Source organism: Microcaecilia unicolor, chromosome 1 (assembly GCF_901765095.1).
Source record: "Microcaecilia unicolor chromosome 1, aMicUni1.1, whole genome shotgun sequence".
NCBI lineage: Eukaryota > Metazoa > Chordata > Amphibia > Gymnophiona > Siphonopidae > Microcaecilia > Microcaecilia unicolor.
This window is the reverse complement of record NC_044031.1, coordinates 376,873,099-376,893,231: the sequence shown is the minus strand read 5'-3', so window position 1 is coordinate 376,893,231 and position 20,133 is coordinate 376,873,099. Positions and strand designations below refer to the sequence as shown.

The 20,133-nt window shown below is 40.8% G+C and overlaps 1 protein-coding gene across 3 annotated transcripts in view; it reads left to right on the top strand.

Moving 5' to 3' along the window:
- Positions 1-19,765, top strand: part of EIF3D (eukaryotic translation initiation factor 3 subunit D) — a 47,280-nt gene extending 27,515 nt beyond the window's left edge. For 2 of the 3 annotated variants that reach the window (XM_030210011.1, XM_030210021.1), the window contains exons 8-16: positions 173-305; positions 4,594-4,741; positions 4,848-4,978; positions 5,310-5,395; positions 5,710-5,839; positions 6,010-6,152; positions 8,335-8,527; positions 19,175-19,271; positions 19,608-19,765. In XM_030210011.1, the coding sequence (XP_030065871.1) occupies positions 173-305; positions 4,594-4,741; positions 4,848-4,978; positions 5,310-5,395; positions 5,710-5,839; positions 6,010-6,152; positions 8,335-8,527; positions 19,175-19,271; positions 19,608-19,621 (1,075 nt within the window). In that variant the 3' untranslated portion in view covers positions 19,622-19,765. The remainder of the gene's footprint in view (positions 1-172; positions 306-4,593; positions 4,742-4,847; positions 4,979-5,309; positions 5,396-5,709; positions 5,840-6,009; positions 6,153-8,334; positions 8,528-19,174; positions 19,272-19,607) is intronic. The other variant, XM_030210030.1, reaches the window with a different exon arrangement.
- The last annotated feature ends 368 nt before the right edge of the window (positions 19,766-20,133 follow it).

Here is a 20,133-nt window from a genome sequence, read left to right as displayed (position 1 = left end):
AAACTTTGCTTCAGAATCTACCCTTGAGCTGCAAAAGGAAGTTGGAGGGAGGAGAGGCTATGGTTACAACTAGAGAGGTGTATGTGTATGGCAGAGGCTTGAGCATACAAAAGCACCAGGAAGGTAATATATGCATGAGCTAGGATGACAGCATATGTATTATCGTCCTCAGAGAGTGCTGCGGGGCCCTGGAGTATTACGACAAAGCTTTTGACAGAATCACCACCAGGAATGAGAGATCTTTGAAAAGCATCAAGAGAATCTTCCACACAGTCACCACCACTGATGATCCTGTCATTCGCAAGGTAGGTGCCCCCCCTCCCCCCCCAAATAAATAAATTAAAGAATGTGGAGGGACGTGTCTATTCATTTAATCCAGTGGTTTGGTCTTTATGCTCTGTGTCATCTTTTGCTAAGCTTCTGAAGTACACAAGGGTTTGGATGTACAGTACTGAGACAACCTGCATGGAGTTAACAGTTGAACCCAAAACAGCAGTGGAATGACTATTGTGCTTTCAAAGGCATGAGGGTCACCTGTACAGGCCCCTGAATGCAAGTATGGGGATCACCTGTATGGATCAGTAGTCACCTTAATGAGCAAAGTGGACGACCATTTCAGGCTTTGTCTACCATTGTCTATTATTTGACTATTTGAGGGGGAAAAGTAGCAAAGTTTCTGTGTTTTAAAATGCCATTTTATCTTCCTTCTTGAATTTAAATCAGTTTGTTCCATTTATGAATGCTCTTACACACAATCCCTGAGAGGCCCATGCAGAAAACTTCCCATGTGGTTAACACGGGCATAAAACAGTTTTAGCGCAGGATAGCAATTCAGGAAGGGTTGCACTCAGTCCCCCCCCCCCCCCCCCCCCAAGGTTCTGATTTAAAAACTATTCTGTCTACTTTTTAAATTTTAGTGTCAGTAGCCTGGTTAAGGTTGAGTGCATCCTTTCAGAATAGGCTTCCCCTTCCCCAGAATGTTACCCAGTTACTAACAAATCTAAATCCCTTCTCCCTACACCATCATCTCTTCCACACATTGAGACTTCAGAGCTCTGCCTGGCTCTTGGGTCGTGTGCGTGGAATGGGGAGCACTTCTGAAAATGGCTTCCAGAACCTCCCACATTTTTTGTATGTTTTGGTACCTACATGTACCAAGACAGCTGGTTTCACCCCAGCATTGTCTAAATCTTATCTAGGTTATGCGTGAGGTCCACTACCTTCGTACCAGGCAGTCAAGTAACAAGCGATCCTCACATCCACCAGCCACCCAACTATCTACATGTCTAATGATTTGAATCTCTAACTAATATGACCATCTTAACCCTTTCTTCTTGGGCAGAAGCCCTGAAGACAACATCCTCTGTGCGAGAGGATATTATATCCCCTGAGGGGCAGGTCCTTTGCTATAGGATCACTTTCTGCCTCTCCAAGGTGATGCTCTCCTTTCAGGTGACCATTTTCCTCCATGGCAGCATGGAGGTTGCCAGACCAGAAGTGGGATCTCTCTACAATGTCCTTGTAGGCCTCCTCTCTATACCTCTCTGTCTCAGCTGCTCCAAGTTGTTTACTCTAACCTCCATGGATTGGGCTTGTTCTCTGAGTGCTAGGAGCTCTTTGCACTGAGTACACTCATATGACCTCTCACCAACTGGGGGATAATTGAACATGTGACACTTGGTTCAAAAGACTGGATAGCCCCATCTTGCTGCTGGACTGCTGACAAATAGAGATGCCCTAATTAACTTTCTATCCTTATAATTGGTTCAAGGGGCCTTTAAATCGGAGGTCAGGCCAGAGGAAGGTTGGAGGAAATTAAACTCTAAACTGAGGTTTCCTGTGACTGTCAGCTCATGAACTCATCATGATTAGCTTCTGTCTCCTCAACTCTGGCACCCAGGTCATATCATAAGAGTAGCCATACTGGGTTAGACCAATGGTCCATCTAGTCCAGTATCCTGTTTCCAACAGTGGCCAAGCCAGGTCACAAGTACCTGGCAGAAACCCAAATTGTGGCAACATTCTATGCTATAAATCCCAGGGTAAGCAGTTGCTTCCCCATGTCTGTCTCAATAGAAGACTATGGGCTTTTCCTCCAGGAACTTGTCCAAACCTTTTTTTAAACCCAGATATGCAAACCGCTGCCACCACATCTTCCAGCAAAGAGTTCCAGAGCTTAACTATTCATTGAGTGAAAAAATATTTCCTCCTATTTGTTTTAAAAGTATTTCCATGTAACTTCCTTGAGTATCTTCTAGTTTTTATACTTTTGGAATGAGTAAAAAAAAGCGATTTACTTCTACTTGTTCTACACCACTCAGGATTTTGTAGACCCCAGTGTACAAAAAGTGGGAGAGCGACCAAGGATACCAGAAACTGGAGGATGTTCGTTAATAAACAATTTTATTGAAAATTTGTAGACCCCAATCATATCTCCCCTCATCCATCTCTTTTCCAAGCTGAAGAGCCCTAACCTCTTTAGCCTTCCCTCATACGAGAGGTGTTCCATCCACTTTATCATTTTGTTCGTTCTTCCTTCAACCTTTTCTAATTCCGCTATATCTTTTTTGAGATACAGCGACCAGAACTGAATGCAATACTCAAGGTGTGGTCGCACCATGGAGCGATGCAGAGGCATTAAAGTATTTTCGGTCTTATTCCCCATCCCTTTCCTAATAATTCCTAGCATCCTGTTTGCTTTTTTGGCCACTGCACACTGAACAGAAGATTCAGCGTATTGTCTACAGTGACATCGGGATCTTTTTCTTGGGTGCTGACCCCGAAGGTGAACCCTAGCATCATGTAACTAATTCGGATTACTCTTTCCAGCGTGCATCACCTTGCATTTGTCCACATTAAATTTCATCTGCCATTTGGATGCCCAGTCTTCCAATTTCCAGTCCGCATGTGTTTTAACAACCTTGAATAATTTTGTGTCATCTGCAAATTTAATCACCTCACTCATCATTCCGATTTCCATATCATTTATAAATATGTTAAATAGCACCTGTCCCAATACTGATCCCTGCAGCACTCCACTCTTCGCCCTCCTCCATTGAGAGAAATGACCATTTAATCCTAAGGTCTGTTTTCTGTCCAGTAACCAATTCCTAATCCACACCAGAACCTTGCCTCCTATCCCATGACTCTAATTTTCTCAGGAGTCTCTTGTGAGGAACTTTTATCAACAGCTTTCTGAAAGTCTAGATTCACTACATCAACGGGCTTACCTTTATCCACATGCTTGTTCGTGCCTTCAAAAAATTGAAGCAAGTTGGTGAGGCAAGACTTCCCTTAGCTGAACCCATGCTAACTCTGTCCCATTAAACAGTTTTATTTTTGTATTTTTTTGACCTTAAATTGGTCAACGAAATCAGCCAAGCACTTTAGAAACTCTCCCATTCTCCCCCTTCATTCTCCTATTATCAGCGGGCCCCTGAAGCAGCACCTCACTTTCAGTCTCTAATGCCGTGCTGCCCAAGGAGTTTGAGTGCACCCCCGGTGTGCGTGCCACTACGATGCGCCAGGCTTCGCCCTTCTCCTCCTGCAGCTGGTTCTTGCTTGCCATGTTTGCAGGACTCCAGACTGACACCTGGAGCTTCTTAGCCCTTTGTATTTCACTGAGGAGTGCTTTTATTTTGGGGTTTTATCAGCAAGAGAGGAGAGCTCCAGGATTGAACTGCATTCTTGTATGCCGATGTCACCAGCTTGTTAATGCAAATCAACATTTTATACACTTATGCTTTCAGCAAGTCATTCTTGCATGCTGTTAATGCTTTTTGACAGATATGTAAGCTGTATGGTGTTTGAAGCTTTATCTGATGGTGTGATTGTATTTAACACATACCTCCTATTCCTCTGGTACTGGAACATGACTTTGGATATTTTGCCCACCTTTGTATAATTTTCACCAGTGAAGACAACATAACTACAAATTTTAATGTATAATATGATACACATTTTTTCTATGATATAAATATACTATCACAACACAATTTCATTCACACCCTGCCAGCTAGTACTCCACCACCACCACAGTCTCAAACCTCTCCTCTCAGTCTTGCTCATTTTGTCCTCTTCCCAGCATCTCCAGTGTCTGCTGCTGGGAACAGCAAAGAGTATGTGGCAAAGTCAACAGGAGAAGAATTGAGACCCATCAGCTACTAATGTACAGCTGAGGTATCCTTAGGACAGAAAACACAAAATTGGAGTGGACAGTCAAAGGCAGGCAAGAGGTGTAGGAGTGAGGAGAACTAGAGAAGTGATGGTTATCCCATGAACACCTATTTTTTTTGCAGTAGGAATGTTTTATCAGTTAACTACTGGTTAAAACCTATAAAGACTAAACTCTAGTTTAATCCAGTGGAGAAAGTACCCTATGAACAGTATCTGTCACAGATGTGACAATAAACACCAGTTTTGTGGTATCTTTGAAGAACACAACTTAAAAGTAAATATCTAAAAATTGAAGCCTTAAATGTAATGTACTGCAGAATTGCCACAACTTGTAACAGCGTGTATTTAATTTTGACAATCATTGTCTCTTTTTTCTTCTTCTGCATCCCTTGACCTTTTTTTTTTCTTAATCTTTAGCTGGCAAAGACACAGGGGAATGTGTTTGCTACAGATGCTATCCTGGCCACTCTTATGTGCTGTACCCGCTCTGTAAATTCCTGGGACATTGTGGTTCAAAGAGTAGGATCTAAAATCTTCTTTGACAAAAGGGACAATTCTGACTTTGGTAAGTAGCTGGAATGGGACTAGATGAAGCCTGCTCCTTGTTTGTGCAGAAGACATCTCTGATCTGTTCCAGGTTTTTTCACAGGGTAGTACCTTATCTTTTACAGACTTACTCACTGTCAGCGAAACAGCAAATGAACCACCTCAGGATGAAGTGAATTCTTTCAACTCTCCCAGGAATCTAGCCATGGAAGCAACATACATCAACCACAATTTCTCCCAGCAGTGCCTGCGGATGGTATGTAGGAGTGTGGTGTTTTAGCAGTGCAGACACTGGTGTGTGTAAGTTAACCTCCCTGCACCAGTGCACGATACTGGAGAATGCGATTCAGCTTAGGTGCTGTGATCTTTGCTGTGTCACGAGCCGGGGATATTATTGGAACCAGCTGTTTCTGGGAAACATAGGTTTCTTCTAACTTGAGAAGGGTTTGTCTTGCAACAGTATGCACTCACTTTTAGATCATGAGGTTCCAGAAATGAACATCTGAGTACTCTGACCCCCATGTTTATACGTTCTGATGCTTTTTTTCTGATCTGCAGTTGATATGTTTTTCTTGCTGCTCTCACAGGGAATGGAAAAATACAAGTTTCCTAATCCAAACCCTTTCATAGAGGATGATGTTGATAAAAATGAGGTTGCTTCCGTTGCGTATAGGTACGTTCACAGGTTTTTCTTTGATTCCCCTTTTGCTTTCACATTCTTAGAGCCCTCACTTTGTGATCTGGTATAGGAAGCTGATCATGGTTAAAGTTAAGTTGTTCCTTCCTTGGACTTTGCTATGGCAAACTTTTACAGTTTGAAATGAATAGAAGGATCCTAGTTGAAGATTAGAGTTTGGGAGGTGGAAGGGCAAACTTACAGTTTGGGATGAGTAGAAGGATCCTAGTTGAAGATCAGAGTTTGGGAGGTGGAAGAGCTGTATCAGTCTGTGATATGATACTCAGTAGTCATCTCCTCTTAACTTCCAGGTATCGCAGGTGGAAGCTGGGAGAAGACATTGACTTGATTGTTCGTTGTGAACACGATGGTGTGATGACAGGTGCCAATGGAGAAGTGTCATTTATCAATATTAAAACACTTAATGAGTGGGACTCCAGGGTGAGTAGTAACTTTTGACAAGTAGTTTTGTTTTGTTTTTTGTTGATATTTTTTCCCTTATCTGGTGGTTTCTGTCCAATTCAGTTTAGTTGAGGTACCTGTACTAGCCTGTCTCTGTGCTGAGTCCCACGGAGGAAAAGCATTATTTGGATTTTTCATTTTTTTTCCAGCATTGTAATGGGGTGGACTGGCGTCAGAAGCTCGACTCTCAGAGAGGGGCTGTAATAGCCACAGAGCTGAAAAACAACAGCTACAAATTGGCACGCTGGACATGCTGTGCACTGCTGGCAGGATCAGAGTACCTTAAACTGGGGTAAGGAACCACAGTGGGGCAGTCAGTGTCTCATTTCACTTTCCTTCTAATGGCCAGGAAGATTGTGAGAGGGGTCAACAAATGATTTATGTATATTTTCTTATAATATGCTTTAACCTTTTCTTTTTTGTAGGATTAATTTTCTGATACTTTCTTTTGTCTACTATCCTAGTCGTATTCAGCTGCCACGGATCCTAGTGTGATGTGACCAGCAGAGGATTTGCATATGGTGCAGACACTCTAATTCATACATGTCTTTCCCAGTAATTATGGAAAACCTGAGTAGCTTGTTCATTGAACACTGTATTTTAGTTTAAGAAGGAAAATATAGATGTAAATTATTGGTTAAGCATTATCATAAAATAGTTGGCTGGATCAAGCATTGTGATTGGGCTCATTTGAGTGTGGTGTGAAACAGAAGCCAATGGGCAAGTATCTTTAACAATGTCCAATGATATCACATTGATATACCCTCTCAGCTTGGTGAACTGAATAAAAGGAGTTAAAGCATTAGGTTTTATTGTCAAGGGCCCTAGACACTAATTCATTTTTCCTGCTTTGTGTGAGTAAAATTTGGACATCTGACCCAAGTCTTTGTTTTCATTAAAGGTCATGAATGTTTTTCTAAGCATAGTCATAACAGTTTAAAGGGTCTTTTTTACTAAGGCATGCTAACAGATTTAGCGTACACTAACGAATAGCGTGAGCCAAATGCCATGCAGCCCATAAGGATACAATGGGCTGTGCAGCATTTAGCATGCACTAAATCCGTTAAGTGTGCCTTAGTTAAAGGACCCCTAAGTGTATTTTAAAAATTCTACATTAGTTGCTGGTGAGAAGAAGGAGAGATGATTGTTTTTTAAGTGTACTTATCGGACCAGCCCAGAATGTGCGGGTGTAGTATCCCGACAAGGACACTTTAAGTGTTTTCTTCATCAGGGGGAAGGTGGTTTCTGTGTAACTCCTGGACTGGTTTGGTGAGGCCTGCTCCTAGTCCAGTTAGTTAACTGGCTCCCAGTAAAGCAGGAGGAATTCATTTCTGAGTGGTGGTTTGCTTATGGTGAATACCCAGAGGAGTCTGGGTCCCATCTTTCCACTTCTTCCTTCTGAGCAGCTAAAGAGAAATAAAAAAGAATAATAATAAGAGCAGCAAGGAGAGGTGTTGGATTCTGATAGAAGACATCTGTCATAAGGCATTTATTGTTGGTTTTGTGACCCAGATGTTCTGGATTGGTCTGGTGGGTCTAAAGGAAAGACAATCAGCAGATACGACCTAATTTCTCCAAATAAGAGATGCTGCATAGCAGTTGGCATTAAGACTGACATGTCTCCCATTCCAGTCCTGCATTTAAATCAAGCACGCCTTATATTGATTTACAGAGAAGACAGCTCTTTTGTTTTTTCTAGTGTCTCTGCTGGTAAGGTGTTCCAAGTGATTTCTTTTTCCTGGCATTTGAAAACAATAGAAAACTACTTCTAAGAATAATCCTAGGGAATAAAATTGATATATGATGGCTGGATGCCTCCCTGTTATTATTATTATTATTTCTTTTTGCCTTGGTCCATTGCTTTTATTCCTCCTTTCTCATTATGGAATGTAAGTTGTCAGTGGTAGAGCAGTAGGGAGAAGGTTTCAAGAACATGCATACTCATGTACTGGTAGAAAGCAAAGTATGTCTATTTCAAAACAACAGCAGACAAGGGACAGGAAATAAATGGCACATCCATATAAAGCCATACTTCTGAAATAATGGGCTGTTTGAGAGAGAACAGAACACGTTAGACTTGATCCAGAAACAGGGTTTAACTGATGTATGTGTAGTATGATGTCTATATTAGATCTTTCAGTTTTATGTGACATGTCTAGGTATAAAATACTGTGGAGTAATAATAAACTAGTATTACAAAAATGAAATACTTTTTGAAGTATTCCCAACAGATTAATTTTGGGCTTATTTCCTCTCTGTTCTTGAAGTTGCCATGCAGTCAGTGTGTCAGTCTTGGTTATAATTAGTTTCCCCTCTGTCCCCACAGTGTTCCCTTTCTCTCAGGATTGTCTGAGCATGGCTTGCAGCCAGTATGTTCTCATGTTTTCCTCACTACAGTATGCCTCTGAATGCTACGTCATTGAAATCTGCTTGTCTTACCATGGCGTCGTTCTAACTACTTTGTACCATCTCAGGTATGTTTCTCGCTATCACGTCAAGGACTCCTCTCGCCATGTCATTTTGGGTACCCAGCAATTCAAGCCCAATGAGTTTGCCAGCCAAATCAACCTGAGCATGGAGAATGGCTGGGGCATTTTGCGCTGCGTCATCGACATCTGCATGAAGCTGGATGAGGGAAAATATCTCATCCTGAAGGATCCCAATAAGGTAACAAGTTATAAAATGGATATTAGCTAGCACAGAGGAGGGGCCCATGGGAATGCGCTATGTCGACAAGCAAAATCACAAGTTTCAGTGAAGGAAAAGGTTAATTTAACAGAGACGATTTCATGCCTCACCTTCTTTTGATATGAAAAATTGAAGTATGTCTTAGCAATCTGTGATACCCTTTTTTCAGAGGAAAGTGGCAGGGCCAGAAGAACTTTAATGTATTAATTGGTGCATAAATCCACACAGCTAACAGATAATCCATTTTTTGAAGTACACCTGGATAGGTTGCCCATAACTGTTATATTTTGTGGTGTATTTTCAAAGCAATTAGACTTACAAAGTTACATAGTATCATGTGGAACTTTTTAAGTCTAAATGCTTTGAAAATGAGCCCCATTATGAACTCCAGAAGAAAGCTCTGTTTGGCACAATGTAGGTTTTTTTGTTTGTTTGTTTGTTTGTTTTTAAATCAGGCACGGTGGGAAATATTTCTGTATGTTCCACATTTTCTTGGCCTTGGCGTACACCTGATTTTTTTATTTTTTTTTTTTTTAAATAAGTGACCTTGGCATGGAGTTTTCTTGTTCTTACATCCATTTTTTTTCAGGATCTTTAAGAGAACTTAAGAATAGCCATACTGGGTCAGTCCATCTAGCCCAGTATCCTGTTTCCATCAGTGGCCAATTCCGATCACAAGTTCCTGGCAGAATCCCAAAGAGTGTTCGGCGGCAGGGATCTTAGCCTTTTTGGCTTCGGTAGCTTCAATCTTGGCCTTTTTACAGGATGGCCTCGACAAATGCCTGTCGTTGAGCTCTTTGAAGGTTCAAGTGGCGGCTCTGGCATGTTTTAGGGGCCGTTTACGGGGGTCTTCTTTGGCCTCCCATATGGATATTGTTCGGCTTTTGCGGGGGGGGGGGGGGGGGGGGGGGCTCAAATCATGTGCGCCCACCGCAGACCTCAGTGGTTCCTACCTGGAATCTGAATTTGTTGCCGAGGGCATTACAATGTCCTCCCTTTGAGCCTCTGTCTCGTTTGTCAGTTAAGGATTTAACATTGAAGACGGTGGTTTTGGTTGCTAGTTCGTCGGCGAGGAAAATTTCCAAACTGCAGGCTTTGTCCTGTAGGGATCCGTTTCTTCGTTTTACTGAGGCAGGGGTTACTGCGGACAGTCCCTTCCTTTTTGCCCAAGATTGTGTCACGTTTCCATTTGAATCAACAACTCTGTCTTCCCTCTTTTTGTAGGGAGGATCATCCGACGAAGTTTCGCGCTCTCAGATGTCTGGATGTCAAGCGGGCTATTATCAGGTATTTGGAGGTTACTAATGACTTCCGGTGCTCAGATCATCTGTTTGTGCTTTTTGCGGGTCAAAGAAAGGGACAGCAAGCTTCTAAGGCGACGGTGGCTCGCTGGTTGAAGGAAGCTATTGCGTCAGCATATATTGTGTCGGGTAAGGCTCTGCCTGATCATCTTCGGGTTCGTTCCACAAGGGCACAAGCGACTTCTGTGGCGGAGTCCAAGTTAGTGGCATTAGAGGAGATTTGTAGATCGGCTACCTGGTTGTCCGTTCATACTTTTTCAAAGCACTATCAATTGGATGTAGCAGTGAGGACTGATGCTGCATTCGGGGATTCGGTTCTGCAAACTGGGATTTCTGGGTCCCGTCCTACTTAAGAATTGCTTGGGTACATCCCACCAGTCTCTGGGTTGATCTGTGGGACGCTATGGAAGGTAAAATTTGTTATTACCTGATAATTTTCTTTCCATTGGTCCCAACAGATAAATCCAGAGGCCCTCCCTGGAATTTTCTGCTTATCTTGTTTGTTTGATTTATAGTTCATGTTTGGAGTTGCGTTTTCAGATTGTTCATTTTTTGTTCAACAGGGATTGGAGCGAATTCCTTATTTGCTGTGAGCTGCACAATTTCATCCCACTGTTGCGGTTGCAGGGTGTACTTAAATTTTCTGAAGACAGGAGAATGGCTCTCTAGTTGGGAGTTGAATGGTTTTGATATTGATAATACTGAGGTTTGGGTAGCTACGCATGACCACATATAGAGCCTCAGAAGTTCTCTCTATCGCCACCTGTTGGCAGAGGGACATAACCCACCAGTCTCTGGATTGATCTGTCGGGACTAATGGAAAGAAAATTATCAGGTAATAACTAATTTTACCTTGTTGTGCATACCATGACAGGAATGGACCTCACTCCTAAGCCAGGGCATGTGGAGTATAATCTCAGTCTCTCAAATGTACTGCTAACTCTTACCATAGTACTTGCATTGTGCTAAAGAGAACTTCCTTCTGGAGTTCATAAAATGTAACGTATATGCAGCTTATCCAGGTATGATTAGAAGTTGATCAAGCTTGTGACACACAAAACAATGGGAAATATTTTTGTATCTTTGTTCTACATTTTCCTGGTCTCAGACTGCATTTCTTGGTATTTGATGATCTTACCCTCTCCACACTAGTCACAGAGTAATTGCTTGAGATTGACACCTCTATGATTAATGCCGTCCTAGTGTTTTTCTCTTCTGCTACTATGTCTGCTTTGCTTGCAACCAGTTTTTAATCTGTGCTTTTGAGGGGAGGGAAATGCTCTAGCATTGGCTTCCTGTTAATTCTCTTTTACAAGATCTGTGATACAAAACAGCTGCAGGTGGCACCCCAGCCTCAGATATAATGAAACATGTTTCAGCTATATTTCAGACTTAGTAATTTGAAGTACTGTATTTTGACAGCAAGTGGCACTACTGAGTAACTGATAACATAAAAAAAAACATTACCCATTAGCAGTGAGGACCAAACATAGGAATAAGTAAGGTTTCTACCTTTTTTTTCATTTTCTGATGTGCTGATTTGTACACTAATTATTCCTAGCAGGTTTTTGTTTTGTTTTTTTAATTCCTTGGATGCATTCATTACAGTCCAAAACAAGTTTTCTTTATAGCCCTCATCCAGTCCCATTAGAATTGTCTGTGTGGGGTTGTAATAAATCAGAGCCACCATTAGAGCCTTATGGAGAGGAGATACTGAACTGTTTCTACCATGCATAGCTTTTTCCTTTCAGGATTTTTCTGATCATTTTTCCGTAATACTTTTTCTTTTTTTATAAGTTTCTCAGCAACACTTGTACTGGAAGAGTAAAGAATAGACAGCTAGTGATTCAAGTCCACCTTGCAGTAGGGCTTTGTGCTGTTGGCAGTGGATACGGCTGGGCTTAGACAACCCTGTGGAGCCTGGAGATACCTGAAATATAAGCCCAGAAGGGCCATAGCAAGTAGTCTTATCCACAGCAGAGAGAAAGTTTACCTCACTTGAATGCCTGAAACTGCTGATCAGTGTCTGAGTGGTCAGAGAAGGCTCAAAGGCATAATTGGTTTAAAAGAAGAAAAAGAAACACCCAGAACCAGCCACTAGCATTTTGAGGAATTCAGTGCCTGGAGGTTATAAACTGCTCAAGTCCAGTGGGCATGGGGACTGTGCAGAGCTCCAGGACATTCAGTGACATCTGGTGATACCTGCCTTTCCTGCCCTAGTCGGAGCTAAAATGTCTTGGAGCCACAGTTTGATTGTAAAAAGAAAGCCTATACAAAGATCACTTACTAGAAAGAAGGGAAAGGTTCACAAGAGAAAGCAGATGCTTTTTGAAATGTGGCAACATGCAGCGAGCTATGAAAGTAAGCCCCTTCCTGTGAGACTCTGCCTTCTGAATCATAAAGTTTCTAATTGGAGCCATCCCCACATTCCACGCATCCTGTACTCTTTGCCAGAAGTTCCACAGCTAATATCCTTGGGAGCTGCTTCTCGTTACCAAATGTCTGGATTGAGTGGGTCCTCTCATGGCCTTGATGGCTTTTGCTTTTCAAGGAGGTTGAGGGTATCCTTGACTCCCATCAGTGCTCTGGTAGACCAGGAAAGTCAGCATGAGAGCCCATTTCTTTTCAATAAAGTAACTTGGAATTATGAGGAATTATTTGCTGTTGCCTGAAATATGGAGTTTTAGAATCCAGGAAGCTTGTAAGTATTCACAAACTCTCATGCATCTTTAAAATAAAGATGGGAAGATGTACTTGGTAGACCATACCAATTAGTAGCTTTCTGACAGAGTGAATTCACCCTGACTGGTATTTTGTTGTCTTCATGATAAGACAGTTCATTTCAACAGCACCTTCTGTAGTTGAAAAAGGGATGGGACTTGATATACCGCCTTTCTATGGTTACAATCAAAGCAATTTACATATTATATACAGGTACTTATTTTGTGCCTGGGGCAATGAAGGATTAAGTGACTTGCCCAGAGTCACAAGGAGCTGAAGTGAGAATCAAACTCAGTTCCCCGGGTTCTTAGGCCACTACACTAACCACTAGGCTTGGCTTGATAGCAATTAATCAATCTGCTGTGTGTGCTGCATACATATTGACAACAGTGATTGGATGGTTGAAAAAGACATTATTTCTTATATCCTAGACAAAAAATGAAGAGAGAGAGAGCTCCTTTTATGTTCTCCCCCCCCCCCCCCCCCCCCCCCCCCAGCTAAATGCATGGCTTTTTTGGACTTTAAGCATTATACGGTTGTATCTGGACAGCACTCCTGCCTTTCAAACCATTCCTGATAGAGATGCTTATGGAAAGGTTTTCCCTGCCAATAGCTAGCACTTTAAAAACCTTGAAGAAGCAGCCTGCATTCATTTCTAGCAACTGAAACAATAGGCTGACCTAGAACAGAGCTTTTCACATGAATCTCGTAATTGTGTGCTTTACTCCTCCGACTGCTAGTAACCTTTGAGATTGTGGAGAAGAGATGCTAATTGGAAAGCAAAGCCAGTGCTAGCAAAACTTCTATAGTCTGTGCCCTGATTGTGGCTGAATAGATTTGGATGGGCTGCAGTAGAGCTTTTCAGGAGCTTTGACAACTTCAGAAATTTAGAACAAGGACAGTGCTAGCGAGACACAGTGCTGGGCTTGGTGGACTTTTGGTCTTTTCCCAGCGTGGCAGTGCTTATGTCTATGCCCTGAAAATGGCAAGACAAATCAAGATCAGGTATACTTATGAAGTATCACATCACATCATACCATATGAAATGAGTTTATCTTGGGCAGACTGGATGGACCATACAGATCTTTATTTGCTGTCGTCTACTATGTTACTATAATGTTAGATAAGCAAATCCTGTGGCTCATTGAGGTAAAATATGGCATGAAGTCATCTTTTCATATTTATAGCAGATTGATATAAGATCTCCATGATTTTCACATCCTCCAGGACAGCAAATGCCAAAAGTTTTGTCTACAGCTCGTTCCCTTTTATCTTTATGCACTAAAGAATTAATATGATATCTACAAAAGACCATGGAAACCTGGTTCACAGCATGGTTTTTAATAGGTAATGTGAACAATTATTCCATTGCTTTCTAAAGGAAAGACTTTGTGGGTATAATCGGACTATATATTCATTTATTTATTTGTTGCATTTGTATCCCACATTTTCCCACCTCTTTGCAGGCTCAATGTGGCTTACATAGTACCGTAATCAGCGTTAACTGATTCCAGTATGAACAAATACAAGGTGTGAGTAATATCAAGGTGATACTATAGTAGAGTGAGATACATGTATTGCAAAGACAGTTGGGGAGAACTTAGTGAGGGAAAGGAAGAGTTAGGATATGTCCATTACAATCTTTGGTTACGTTGTGTCGCAAATGTCCAGGTTTTTGATGTTGGGTCGGTGGGGTATGTCCTTCTGAACAGTTCTGTTTTTAGTGCTTTCCGGAAATTCAAGTGGTCGATTGTGGGTTTTTACTGCTTTTTGGTAGTTTGTTCCACAGTTGTGTGCTCAGGTAGGAAAAGCTGGATGCATAAGTGGATTTGTATTTGAGTCCTTTGCTGCTTGGGTAGTGGAGGTTTAGGTATGATCGTGCTGATTTTATGGTGTTTCTGAGCGGCAGGTCGATGAGGTCTGTCATGTATCCCAGTGCCTCGCCATAGATGATTTTGTGAACTGTCGTGCAGATTTTGAATACGATACGTTCCTTAATTGGAAGCCAGTGTAGTTTTTCTCGGAGTGGTTTGGTGCTGTCAAAACGCGTTTTTCCAAATATAAGCCTTGCTGCTGTGTTTTGGGCGGTTTGGAGTTTCTTTATGATTTGTTCTTTGCATCCCGCATAGATTCCGTTACAATAGTCTGTGTGGCTTAGTACCATTGACTGTACCAGGTTGTGAAATATTTCCCTTGGGAAGAATGGTTTCACACGTTTTAGTTTCCACATTGAGAGAAACACTTTCTTTATGGTGACTTTAGCTTGGGACGCTAGTTGGAGGTTTCAGTCGATTGTTACTCCGAGAATTTTCAGGCTGTCTGAGATAGGGAGGGTGTATCCTGGGGTGTTAATGTTTGTGGGTTTGTATGTGTTGTATTGGGATGAGATGATGAGACAGTGTGTTTTTTCTGTATTGATTTTTAATTGGAATGTGTTTGCCCATGAGTTCATAATGTTTAAGCTGAACTTGATTTTATTGGTGATTTCTGCTAAATCATGTTGGTAGGGGATGTATACCGTAACGTCATCAGCGTAAATGAATGGATTAAGGCCTTGTGTGGATAAGAAACAAGATGGCAAGCGTTCCGCAAAATCCAACGTGGAGACAAACAAAGCAGATCAATCAGTGATATGGTTCAAAACTTTATTTTCAGAGACTCACCCTGTTTTTTTTTTGACACAGACTGTGTTTCGCCCACAAGGGCTGCGTCAGGGCTCTACAAAAGCAAATAAAATCAAATACAATTAAAAACATATATATTTGTATAATACTATATCATAAAACGTTAATAATGAAAAAGAAACCTTATCAGATATATAAAATCAAACAAACACTTGGAAGGAGAAATCAAATATCATCGAGGAAATAAACATAAATACTTGCATAAACCTATGTTTACAAACATACAAATTTGAGTAACACAAATAAGACATAATCATAAATTCTCTGTTATGCATATGATAATTATCTGAAATAGAGATAACTGATTTAGATAGCATAAAAACAATAGTCCAAACAATAATTAACATAATAAAATATCATTTATACTTACATATATAAAAAATCGGACTCACAACAATTATAACAAAATACCTCATACAATTTTATCACTCAATAAAACTCACAAAAAGAATTATATGGCAATATATATTTATAATACATTTAAAATGTCAGTTATAATTATATATGTATACAAAAAAGGTAAAATAGAATATTAAAAGGACCAAAATAAATCATATGATTCAACAAGACAACGGCCACACAGAAAAGATTCTATGGCAATACTTATTTAAAATGTCATTTGTTATCAGTTATCTCTTTCAGAAAGGAATGGCATATATGTTGGATGAATACCTTAATAGGAGAAATCTATTACTATAATGTTACTTGACAACATACATAATCAAAATAATAAAAACATAGATAACTCACAATAGTCCAAGCAGGACATGAGATCGAAACGTAAAAAACCAGCAGGGTGCTTTCCTCAATCAAGGTGAGGAAACTGCAAACAAATTACGAAAAGTAAGAAAAAAGAAGAAGGAAAAACTTTCCATATGCTACTTGGAGACTTAAAAAAAAAATGTATATATATATTTTAAAAGTTAAATCTTCCTTTAATAATGATAATAAATCGCCATAGCAGTTGTTATCTTATTTAATAAATAAACAGAGAGCTAACATAACACAAACAGGCTATATACATAGAGCTCTCAATCTCTACACTTGCCTTAAGGAACCATTACTTGCTACAAAGAACTAACTAGCAACAGTCCACTATAGAAAGCAAAGTGAAACAACTGAAAACATGGAATAAAACCAGAGCTGGCAAGTGTGCACAAACACCTACTCTGCTTGATTGCTCAGCTATAAACCACCCAGGGAGTAGCGTCTTTAAAACAAAAGTCAAAAAATCACCAAAGATGTAAAACCCAATGTGTAACATACCTCCAAAAATAATATGAAATATATTTATATGTATATAAAGATATGATAAATAACAATATTATAACATTTTTACAACATTTATAAATATCAAATTATACAATAAAGTTTTGAACCATATCACTGATTGATCTGCTTTGTTTGTCTCCACCTTGTGTGGATAAGGCATTGGCTAGTGGGACCATCATGAGGTTGAAAAGGATCGGTGATAGTGGTGATCCTTGCAGTACTCTGCAGTCTGGTTTCCAGGGTGACGATATGTTGGTGGTTGATTTCACTTGGTATGTTCTGGTGGTTAGAAAGCCCTTAATCCAATTGAGTGTTACCACCAATTCCGAAATAATCTAGGAGCCTTAGCAATATGTTATGGTTAACCATGTGAACACACTGGACATGTCAAATTGAAGGAGGAGAATGCTTTTGCCTATTGCTATCTCCTGCTTGAATTTGGATAGGAGAGTGAGTAGTACTGTTTCAGTGCTATGTTGGGGTCGGAATTCTGATTGTGACTCATGTAGTATATTGAATTTGTTTATGTAGTCGTTGAGTTGTTTGATCACCAGTGCGTCCATGAGTTTGACTACTAATGGGATAGATGCTACTGGGCAGTAGTTGGTGATATTTGTTTTTTTTTCTTGGTGTCTTTTGGTATTGGGGTGAGCAGGATGTTGCCTTTTTCTTTAGGGAAAATACCTTACTGAAGCATGAAGTTTAGGTGGGATGTGAGATCTGTTATGAAGCAGTGGGAGGCAGATCGTACTAGGTAGCTGGGGCAGATGTCCAATTGACAGTGACTTTTGGAGTATTTTTTCATTGCCTGAGTAACTATGTCAGCACTGAGGAGAGCAAAGTTTGACCATAATCGGTCCACCAGGTATTCACCAGGGGTTGGGTCCAGCCCATTAATGAAGTTTTCTATGTCCGTGTTGTCCAGAGGTAGGGTTTTGCGTAGATTTATAATTTTTTCGTTGAAATATTTAGCAAGGTTGTGTACAGATGGGATGCCGGTATTGGTTGTGGTGACCGGTGTTGTGTCTAATAATTTGTTCACGAGATAGGATAGTTTCTTCATGTTGTTGTAGTCCGGCCCAATGTTGGTTTTGTAATATGACCTTTTGGTCTGTCTTATTGCATATTTGTATTTCCTTTGTATCTGTTTCCATGCATTGAGTGTGTGTTCGTCTTTTTTTTTTTTCCATGCGCATTCTAGTCTCCTTGATTGTGTTTTTAATTTTTTCAGTTCTTCGTTGAACCAAGGTATCGAGTTGTGTCTGCGTGAAGTTCTTGTTTGTAGGGGTGCTATTGCGTCTAGTATGTGTCTGCATCTTTTGTCCCAAACTGAGAGGTAATGAATGGAGTAGAGAGTTGCACGGGGACAGGAATCTAACCTATTCCCACCCGTCCCCATGGGAAATCTAACCCATCCCCGCAAAATTTTAACCTGTCCTCACCCAGTCCCGCAAGAATTTAACCTGTCCTCACCCAGTCCCGCAAGAATTTAGTGGTACATACAAAAAATTGCTGTCTGCTCTCTGAGTCTCTCTCTGGGTTTGAGCTGCAGTACTGCAGGCAAGGAAGGAATGGAAGTTGGAACACTCTGGTTCGCACATGTAAGACTTCTCTGATTCACTGGCACTGTGTGCTAAGAGATCGCCACATGCACACGGCAGTAGGTCAGATGACATCTGATGCTCATGCCTATGTCAGAGCTGAGGTCTGTGCATCAGCCCAGAAGCAGAGAGGATTAATAGTAACATAGTAAATGACAGCAGATAAAAACCGGATCGGTCCATCCAGTCTGTCCAATAGTCACAATCATTACAAATTCATGATTAAATCAACAATGAATGTGATGTTATATACTTGATTATGGTCTTCCTGTGGCGTTTCTGGGACATAGACCATAGAAGTCCGCCTGGCCCTATCCTTATGTTCCAACTGCTGGAGTTGCCCTTGAAGCCCACTCCAGCCTATTCATCTTCTCATTACTGTCCTCATGTTCCAGCCACTACAGTTGCTGTCTAAGCCCTTTCCAGCCCATCCTAAACCAGATTGCCATATATGAGACACAGACCGTACAGGTCTCCCGCTATCAGCCCTTGTTCATCACAGCCAGAGTCGCCATCTAAGTGTCACTTGACACATTCATACACAAGCAGCCATTTAAGTTTAGGTTTTTTATAACTTCCATTTTCTAATTAGAGATTCTCTGTGTTCATCCCATGCCTTTTTGAATTTCATCACCATTTGTATCTCTACCACCTCCTTAATGGAGACTTTCCGCATCTGTGCTGTTAAAACCAGGAGGAAGATGAGGAGAGCACTTAAAGAACTTGGTACTTGGTAGGTGAGAGGCTGGTGCAAGTGCAGCATATACACTTCCACAAGAACCCCACAGGAACTGCTTCTATCCCCACAGGAACTACTTCCGTCCCCAGTTGGCATGTTTTCTGTGCACTCTTCCTCAAAATGATATAATATATATTTTGTTTTATTCACTGTGCTGTATGTGGATTTATGCATGGTGCTGGGAGTGCAGAGCCAGTTTGTCAGTAAAGAAAGCTGGTGGTGCTTATTCCAGAATTTCTCATAGCCCTGGCAACTTGTGTTTGTTCCTCTAGTGCAAGTAATCCCTGGGTTTTTTTTCTGGATTACAGCAAGTGATCCGTATCTACAGTCTGCCTGATGGAACGTTCAGCTCAGATGAGGATGACGAGGATGAGGAAGATGAGGAAGATGAAGAAGTGGAAGGTGGTATGCCAAAATAGCAACTTTTTATGGTGGTGGCGGTGGCAACGGCAGGCATTTTGAGGGGAGATTGGAGCTGCCTACTGATGTTCTTATGTGTGGGTAGATAGTGTATAATTTTTTTATATAGTGTACAATTCTAGTGTATGCTTTTCTCTTTAATTCTATTCCACACAATAGAAAGATCAGCTCCAGAAATTATTGTAAGTGAATGTTTGTTTGCTAGTAACTCAGATTTAAAAATTATAGACCTTCACTTGCAAACAATATAATCATTTATAAAAACAAGGAGGGTTAACCTGGACAGTGCTCATTTTTTCTCTTTTTGCTTTCCCCTTTTAGATGAAGAGAACTGATTCGTCATGTGAAGCTGCCAGTTTGGATGTATTTCCTAAATTTGCCATTCCTTTTCATCTGCAGCACTTTTAAGGATTTTGTCTTATGGAAGCGTTCATGTCCTGATGCACAAATGTTCTTGAATTAAAGTTTGCTGAAGCTGCTATTTGTATTTTGCTGTTCTGTGCATGTGTGGTTTTCATTTTTTAGTGGGGCAGTTGCCATAATCTTGTTGGAATTCAGGCTGGATCCCAAACACCTGTATTCTGTCATGTCTGTGAATGTTAAAATGAAAAAGTGGATTTAAACATCTTCCTGAAAGATAATCCTTTAAGCTGAACTATGTGATATTTTCATTGTGTAACCATACCGTCCCTTCATTATGAAACAGAGGAGAGTTGCTAAGGGTTGTGCAGATAAAAGGGATTAATTCACCTCCACAGATTATGAACTCTGGCAAATTGTGCACAAATTCTATCTGCAATGCTTCTCAGTCCTGACCTGGCAGCGCACATAGCCAGTCAGGTTTTCA